The 9,763-nt window shown below is 37.6% G+C and overlaps 1 protein-coding gene across 1 annotated transcript; it reads left to right on the top strand.

Annotated features, from left to right (window-relative positions):
* Positions 1–4,268: 4,268 nt before the first annotated feature.
* Positions 4,269–7,387, top strand: LOC308404901 (putative defense protein Hdd11; the record flags this gene model as incomplete). Its single annotated transcript, XM_080895180.1, has 5 exons — positions 4,269–4,461; positions 4,940–5,052; positions 5,443–5,552; positions 7,126–7,190; positions 7,278–7,387. The coding sequence occupies 5 exons, from the start codon at positions 4,269–4,271 to the stop codon at positions 7,385–7,387; spliced, it is 591 nt and encodes a 196-aa protein (XP_080751306.1).
* Positions 7,388–9,763: the final 2,376 nt, after the last annotated feature.

The raw sequence follows: 9,763 nt of genomic DNA, 5'->3' as shown, positions 1-9,763 counted from the left end.
TCCAGTCAAACAGATTAAACAACTTTCTAGCCACTAACTTTTTGTCATGGTTGATAATGACTTGTTGGTGCCCTTGACATTTTATTTGGGAAATGGACTTCTTTTTATAATGATACACTGTACAAACCATCTTGTGCTGGCTACTGTGCTTGTTATTTGATCGCGTTGTACGTGTACTTCATTAGTCTGCATTTATATGATTGAAAACACGGATGAATGAATAACTTAAGTCTTTCATTCATTATTATGTGTGCCATATCCACAGTTGTTCCCAGCCTACATAGACTTCCAAGACACCACCGATTCATATAAACATGGTTTAGGGTGCTACTCATTTTCAAGAGAAGTCCAGAAACCGAGAAACAGTACCAGAAGCTATTGTACAAAAAAGTGAGAAAAAGCTTTCAATTTAACTTTGTGCACACAGAAACCTAAAAAAACCCATGGCAATTCAAACCATTCCTTCAGTACAATTCAATATTCATAATTCGTATATTACAACCCCCTCCTCAGTTTCACATTCTTAAACATTCTTGATGAATAACTTATCACATTAACAAAAAATACAAGCTGACCAATGACTGTAGAATTGACTGTTTTCTGCAGTAATTGAAGCTGACCTGCAGTCAGCTTCAATTACTATTTGACCTAAAAAACAATAATATGTGTTACAAATAGAGACAGTACTGCACAGGAAGAGCAAAAGACCTGCCACCAGGGAAGGTAGGCAACTGCTTGGAGGATCCTGAGCTTCCAGTAAGCCACTGACAAAGGTAAGACTGCAGCAGTGGGTTGCACTGACAGCGGGAGTGACCTGATCTCTGTAAGGTGCTCCCATCAAATTCCACTCACTCCCCTTGCAAGTGGTGCAAGATTCTGTTTAAACAAACCTGATTAAAATGTGTTATTATTCTGGAAGTGAAAAGAAGAAAATAAAACTAAGTGGATTATAAAAAAAAAAGCGAGACAATGTTAAGTGGAGCAGATAATATACAATGCTTAAAAAACTAAATGCTGCAACTCTGGTCTGAAATAGTCAGAGCCACTTGAATAATTAATCTTCCATTAGGAATTCCATCACATTTTTTTTATTTTGTTTACTCTGACATTTAACATTAATTAGCTAGTTTTATAATGTTTTAACTCTCATTTTATAGAACAATCATTGTGGTTGGTGGTACCAAATTATTTTATAACATAATGGTGATTAATGCTGGTTGGAGGGACTTCTGTTCATTTTTGACTAGGGCCCCAATGAACACTTGAATCACCACTGTAGGCACTCGGGATGTCCTAAAGAGAAGCTGCTGAAAGAATGACCTCAGAGACCTAGAAGAGAGCTGTATAGTTAAACAAATCCTTAAAATATTGAGTTGCTAATCCATTTAACCCTTTAAAAACAAAAGGTAACATCCAAACAGGATTGATATGTTGCTTTTTTTTCCTGTACCACTTAAAAGTCTAATCAGGTCAAGATCCAGTATTAAAGTAAGAGGGAAAAATAGCACTTCTACACTGTGCAACGAAGCAATTCTGTTTCAAACGTGGGGAAATAAATCGTTTTAATGTCTTGAAAGAAATCAGACTGCAGTCTGCTCACAGATGTGTACAGCGAGCACGGAGGTGAATCGGCAGCTTTTCAGTTTTTGTTTTTCATATGATCTGTGTCATCTAGCCTTGTAAATAAAAGTTCAGTTAAACATGCTGTGTGGTTTTTTTTAGAGGAGAGAATGCCTCACCTGCTACGTTAAGGGAGGCTTATTCTAAGATAAACATTTCATTGCCATTTGGTTTCTAGTATAAAGTACATTAAAACAACAACAATTAGGATTTATATATATATATATATATATATATATATATATATATATATATATATATATATATATATATATATATATATATATATATATATATATATATATATATATATATATATATATACACACACACACATACAGAGACAGTCTTGCTTGGTTGTAACCATACTTCTGTGACCAAACTATTCATGGGTAATTTTAGACGCACTCTATCTATGCGGAAAGCTTGTGAAGCCACAACAAAGACTGTGAGAAATACACACAACGCTTGGTAGACGAGTGGTGCACACAAGAAAATATGTTTTTGTATTTTCAAAGCATGTGATTATTGCCCTTTTCTGGAGGTTCTTTTCAATCACAAGCAACACTACAGTGTTTGACGTTACATTTCAGGACATTCAACCCATTATGTGATGTCCGTGTGGCCATGATGTGGTTCTATTGTGCTTTGAAAATACGGCAGTTTGGACCATTTTTCTAAGCTGTAATACAACAAGCTAAACACAACATATGTTTGTCTGTTTTGGTTTGCCTAAAGTTAGAACACCCCATATGGCAGAATTAGATGCATCTACCATAGACTCAGCTGTATCCAGATTTTGTAATGACCGTCTCCTTATCATTGTTTATTTCGACTCACTAACTGAGGGGCATTTTCTTGCTTAAATTCTGTGGGATGTAAGCTTACCAACAGCTGACTTTCCTTCATGCATGTGGCTTCACCAGTGTATGACTGTGAGAGTGAATGAATAGTGGTATTGTAAAGCGCTTTGAGGGGTCCCGAAAAAGAGCTATATAAAATGCAATCCATTATTATTATTATTATTTATTTTACGCTGGTGGAAATCAGAAGACACATAAGTACCAAATTATTTTAGGTTGCATTTTACTGCTTTTCTTTTACTGCCGTTCTTCTGGCCTCATTTTATGTCAAAGGTCTGTAACTTCAATCTTTCCAGGGCAATATTCTTTTATGAAACTTACATAAAACCCTGTAGTGTATCCAGAGAGGCCTTTAATTTAGATAAAGCCATTAGACACCACATCATATTCAGGCATCTTATCACAATGTGCGGTCAAAGGTAACCAGTGGACGATTAGCTTAAAGCTGCCAAATTCAATTCAGTTCTGAGAACAGGAATGATAAATGATGGGCTGTAATTTGGTTTTATCTGATTACACTGCACATCACTTTTTATTGATGCTGTAATTACAATGGTCACCTTACCCGAATGTATTTCACTGACTTGAATATACCATAACAAGTTATATCACACCCTAGAAGCATTATAAACCCATTCAATTCAATTAAACTCAACTTTATTTTACATTTTATTTCATTTATATAGTTAATAGTTATATAGTTTAGGTAAAAGATTAACTAAACTACTGCAGCACAACGTTGCATTTGACATTAATACCTTATTACACACACATCAGCAATGCATTAGTCGGGTGAAAAATGAAAAAACAAAAAAACATTATCATTAAACAAGAAGTGAGTCAGCCAAAAAAAGAGAGATTAGACTAAAACACTTCTTAAATTAATACATTTTTAAATGTTTAATCTCATTATTAATGTTAAACAAGCTCATCTTGACCAAGTAAAATGTAAATTTAAGCAGGTGAGAAGGTCAGTGAGCACATATAGTGGAATAAGATGTTCTCAGGAAAGTGTGAAACCCAAAGCGCTTTTTTTATGTACACATAGAAGAGTACATTAAACTTTTATTATTACAAATGAAAAACTATCCCAGTTTGAGTGGTAGAATATTGGCCCTCATAAATGTTATAAATATTCATTGGGGTTTAATTCAAGCAAGGAAATCCATGACTGTTGCTGTCTTTGTGAAGCTTTGAGGGGTTTGGGGAGCGAGTTTGTTTGTTTTTTGACTTTTAGCCCGTTTTCTTCTGAATCGCTCACCTCAAAAAAATAAATAAGTATGGGGCATGTTTCCTAAGTAGGACGAGGTTTCTAACTGCAGAGTATCAACATACATGCTCTTGTTTGCCTCTTTCACTCTTCTCCTACTGTCATAAGTATTAAGTACTAACCAGCGCAGTAGTGTGCCACTGTTATTTATAAACCACCAAACTTTATTATTATTTCAATTATATATATATGTATATATATATATATATATATAAATAAAAATGACAGAGATAAAAAGAGAGAAAAAAGCACTCAAAAGTTTTGTGTATTTGAGAGCAGAAAATTTTTTCTGCCTTTAATTGCAGAAATATCGCAAGATCTTTTCAAGAAATCATGTGAGCTTTGTGAGAGAGAGCATGATTAAGTAAGTAATAGCTGCAGAAAATGTAATTTTTTCGGTTGCGTGACTCAGCGGGAGTATTTCTGACTCCATCCCCTGACTCCTTCCAGGGTATAATCACACACCGCTTGCTTCATAGTTTTGCTTGCACAGTGATTGCTCCTCATTCAGCCTGATGGAGCTCCTTTGGCCTGGGTTGCTCATACTCCAGATGTTCTGTTTTATTAACGGCTATCCCAACGGTGCTCCCTCCGGTGCCTGTGAGGATATGTTACCTCGTCACTCTGGGGTGCTGCCTCAGCCTTCACCAGCACCCTACACTATTCTCACCAATGCCAGGGTGTTTCAGCCAGGGAAGCCCATTACAGGTAAGATGCTCTTCACTTCTTCTACAGATGAACATACTTTTTTTTTGTATAAGTCTGAAGCAACACGAGAAGCTGGAGAAATACCAAGGGCTCAGAGAAGAGCTCGAGAGGATGTGGAAGGTGAAGGTAACGGTGGTCCCCGTGGTAATCGGAGCACTAGGTGCGGTGACGCCCAAGCTAGGCGAGTGGCTCCAGCACATCCCGGGAATAACATCGGAGATCTCTGTCCAGAAGAGCGCAGTCCTGGGAACAGCTAAGATACTGCGCAGGACCCTCAAGCTCCCAGGCCTCTGGTAGAGGACCCGAGCTTGAAGGATAAACCGCCCGCAGGGGCGTGCTGGATGTTTTTTTTTTTATATATACATATATAAAGAGTTTATCCATTATCCATTATTGATCTAAATATTACATTTGAAATGATAAACTACTGTTTATTTTATATATATAAACACTGAGGTCTTTGTTGTGCTAACTGCAGTGACCATCGTTGGACCAAAATACAGAGGAGTGCTTCTGGAAGCTCGAATAGGTGGAGGCCTCAACGCTGTGGGGACGTGGCAGCGCCCTCCTCCAGACACTAAATTCCTTCAGGTGCATTTTTCAGTTAAGCCTATGTTGAAACCTGAGCTGCAAATGGTCATAATGTTGTTAAAGATGCCAAAAGTACAATAAATAAGATTGTTCCCAAGAAACAGTGGATAGGTTCTAGGTTTGAATCTACTGGCCAACTGGGGCCTTTCTCTGTGGAGTTTCTCCCCATGCCTGTGTGGGTCCTCCCATAGTCCAAAAACATTGGACTGTGGGATGACTGGATTGGATTGAATGGGATTGTGAGCATGAATGGTTGTCTGTTTCTCCTTTTCTGCTCGCCCCATGATAGACTGGTGACTGGGGACATAACACTGCATTTGATTAGAAGAGAATATATGGATATAAATCAGCAGAGTAGAATTAACAGCAATTTCCGATTATTGTTCACAGTGCGCGCATAATCCTCGAGGTGCTGTCACTCACTCCAACACCAATCTCAAGGGCAACAGCACTGTGTACAGCTGGATACCGCCTAACTGTGAAGGTCCTGTCTACTTCATGTAAGACAAATATACTTTGTTAGGTTTTCTGTGTAGATCCAAATTGTGCTATATATATATATATATATATATATATATATATACATACAGTGGGGCAAAAAAGTATTTAGTCAGCCACCGATTGTGCAAGTTCCCCCACTTAAAATGATGACAGAGGTCAGTAATTTGCACCAGAGGTACACTTCAACTGTGAGAGACAGAATGTGAAAAAAAAATCCATGAATCCACATGGTAGGATTTGTAAAGAATTTATTCGTAAATTAGGGTGGAAAATAAGTATTTGGTCACCTCAAACAAGGAAAATCTCTGGCTCTCACAGACCTGTAGCCCCTCGATCTGGGGCTCCACGCAAGATCTCATCCCGTGGGGTCAAAAATGATCATGAGAACGGTAAGCAAAGATCCCAGAACCACACGGGGGGACCTGGTGAATGACCTGCAGAGAGCTGGGACCAAAGTAACAAAGGTCACCATCAGTAACACACTACAACGGCAGGGAATCAAATCCCGCAGTGCCAGACGTGTTCCGCTGCTGAAGCCAGTGCATGTCCAGGCCCGTCTGAAGTTTGCCAGAGAGCACATGGATGATACAGCAGAGGATTGGGAGAATGTCATGTGGTCAGATGAAACCAAAGTAGAACTTTTTGGTATAAACTCAACTGGTCGTGTTTGGAGGAAGAAGAATACTGAGTTGCATCCCAAGAACACCATACCTACTGTGAAGCATGGGGGTGGAAACCTCATGCTATGGGGCTGTTTTTCTGCCAAGGGGACAGGACGACTGATCCGTGTTAAGGACAGAATGAATGGGGCCATGTATCGTGAGATTTTGAGCCAAAACCTCCTTCCATCAGTGAGAACTTTGAAGATGAAACGAGGCTGGGTCTTCCAACATGACAATGATCCAAAACACACCGCCCGGGCAACAAAGGAGTGGCTCCGTAAGAAGCATTTGAAAGTCCTGGAGTGGCCTAGCCAGTCTCCAGACCTCAACCCCATAGAAAATCTGTGGCGGGAGTTGAAAGTCCGTGTTGCTCGGCGACAGCCCCAAAACATCACTGCTCTCGAGAAGATCTGCATGGAGGAATGGGCCAAAATACCAGCTACTGTGTGTGCAAACCTGGTAAAGACCTATAGTAAACGTTTGACCTCTGTTATTGCCAACAAAGGTTATGTTACAAAGTATTGAGTTGTATTTTTGTTATTGACCAAATACTTATTTTCCACCCTGATTTACGAATAAATTCTTTACAAATCCTACCATGTGGATTCATGGATTTTTTTTTTCACATTCTGTCTCTCACAGTTGAAGTGTACCTCTGGTGCAAATTACTGACACATATATATATACATATATATATATATATATATATATATATATATATATATATATATATATATACATATATATATATATATATATATATATATATATATATATATATATATATATATATATATATATATATATATATATATATATATACATATTAGGCTGTTCAGTATTGGTTTGTCTTTAGAAACTGAAGCTTTTGAAATAAACCAACTGCAGTGTTACTTCTGTGGTTTTGCAGGGCCACCGTAGCTCAGCAACGCACAGTTTTCTGGGTTAACATAAGGTCCATGGATCTGACCAGAGGTAGGTACAGCCTGGTGACAAATCAAAATAAATGCAAAGAGACAAATGTTTGTGATACTCGTTCCTTATCGGTCTTCTGCTTCTCAGGAAAAACAGGCGGTCTTGATCTGGCAGTAGGTGCCAGCGCTGGAATGGCTGAAGGCAAACCTCTGCTTCCCTTAGTGATATGTTTTCTGATTTTAAACATACTGGCATGAATATAAAATATGTACTGCAGTCTTCTTGTTATATGTATATAATAAAGCATTTTGCAGTCCTATAGCTACATATCACATCTCAGTGAATTTTTCTTTAGCTATGTAGCTCATATATATTAATGCAGCCCCCACGCTTGATCATATATCAACTGACCTATATCTACAGGGCTTATCTGTCATAGACATAAATGATAGATATACCTTCATTGCAAATGCCTTGTTTCATCTCGTTCCCAGCTTTTATTCGGTGTGTTCTGTCACATTTAATATAAATCTATAAAAGAAAAGTCACCCCTCCAAAAATGCATTAAAGGGTTTCAAGACTAAGGTATGAATATGCCAAGATATGACTGTACTGAGTCAGTCCCTCTTCTATTAATACTTTATTATTGAATAAGGAATTTTAAAGCAAGTATAATTCACGCCTATTCCCTCATTGTACTCAACGAACACGTCTATATATATATATATATGTTTGTTGCTCACTCTGTCATTGCTTTTGTTTTCTGTCACTAGACTTTGATTCTCTTCCCATATCTTGTGTATCCTAATTGCATGTATACATATTTACCGAACCACCCATTACAGATAATAAAATGCTACATTAAAGTGTGTTGTGTTATTTTTATTGCAAGAAAAAAAATACAAGCAGAGTGATGAAAAGAGGAAAAGACAGAGTGTTAGAGAGAGTGAGAGAGAGAGCGGCATAGAGTTCAGCTGTTGTGGTTTGTTATTGATCGAAATTCATTCCACTCATTGAAGAGCTTGTTATGACCTGCTTTTTTCACATGGTTTGATCTATAACTTAGATTTCCAGTACTGCAGCAGCTAGCTAGCACACTAAAGGGGCTTAAGACATGCATTACACACGGCTCACATGTCAAGCCTTATATGATATCATTGATTCCTATTTGTGTACTTGAACCCGTCCTGTGTTGGGGTGAATAAATGTTAAATGTTAAATAACATTTACTGTTTGAATATAATATCTATGGAAGCACACATCTCACTATCAGCATTTACAATTCTAATATTGCTGTTGATTAATCACATGCATATTTAAAAAACAATGTTTAGCACTGTGTTTATGTTTAGAACATAATTAGCATTTAAATGAGTTGTCTTTGTAGAGAAGAAAAATCCTTAATATTCAGATGTAGAAACCAGCAGCAAAAACATAAATTAATAAATAGATAAGAAAAAAGTATGTAATCATGTAATAGGTCAAAGCTCCCAGCTGATTAAGATCGTTCCAGTATCCATGTTTTAAGCAGGAAAACTGGGACAGAGTAATAGACCTGATGGTTACCCTGTTCCTGATGCTTTTTTCTTTTTTACTCTCTACCATAACCTATTTGCCTTTATGTCGTGAAGTATTGAACTCCAGCTGACTCATGTGCCTGAGGTTGGAGCCGTGATCAGAGCGTCAGCACAACTCAATAATAATTAGTCTCTTCCCCTCTGAGCCAAAAACCGGCTATATCTTTAACAGGAGATACAAGCTTAGGAATTAAGCACCAGTGCTACCAGCTGGTTCAATAGTCTTCCATTGTCCAGATCACACTCTAAATAGTCCACACCACTGATCATTATTCAATCACGACAAGGTCATTTGTCCAAATGGTATTTTGAAACAGAGATTCTCCATATACAGCAGCCATTATGAAGATCATCTTCCAAAACTGCCCTGAAATAGTTGTTCTGAATCTCTCTCTCTCTCTCTCTCTCTCTCTCTCTCTCTCTCTCTCACTCACTCACTCTCTCTCTTGTTCTCCTCAATGTGTATTTAACAGACCACTCCACTAATTAAATATCTATTTACTCTTTTTATTGTACAGTATCTTGTACAGCATTTCTTTATTTTTTAACAAGTTTTTCGCTTTTCAAAATAGCACAACGTGCAGTTTTATTGCAGGTTTGGTATGCAGGTTTATTCATCTACAGTTAAAATCCAGTATTTTGTCTCTATTTGTATTTGTTTACAGATTATTTGGGGTCAGAAATCCCAAAACCCAGTATATACAAAATATATGTAAATCTAAAGTAATAGTAAATTGTAGTAGTAGTAAGAGATATTTTAAACTGCGTGTCCGTATTGTGTTGATGTGCAAACAATTATGTTATAGCAGTGGAGTCAAGAGGGCAGACAACGGTACGTGCTGATAACCTCTGCCATGTTTAGGTCATGGCATGCAGTATATGTATTCACAAATACATATAGATGCCTATATAGCCAGATATGAATGCAGGCACATGGGCATGCGCAACAACAACAGACACACACATATAAGTTCCTATTGTATGCAGATCAAACACTGATCCACATGCATGCACAGAGTGCAGATTAAGACTACCCCTTGCCGTAAGGGCTTAGTT

The sequence above is a fragment of the Rhamphochromis sp. 'chilingali' genome, assembly GCF_963969265.1.
Source record: "Rhamphochromis sp. 'chilingali' genome assembly, chromosome: 10".
In the NCBI taxonomy this organism is placed as follows: domain Eukaryota; kingdom Metazoa; phylum Chordata; class Actinopteri; order Cichliformes; family Cichlidae; genus Rhamphochromis; species Rhamphochromis sp. 'chilingali'.
The sequence above is the reverse complement of the archived record's forward strand: the minus strand, read 5'-3'. Positions and strand labels throughout refer to the sequence as shown.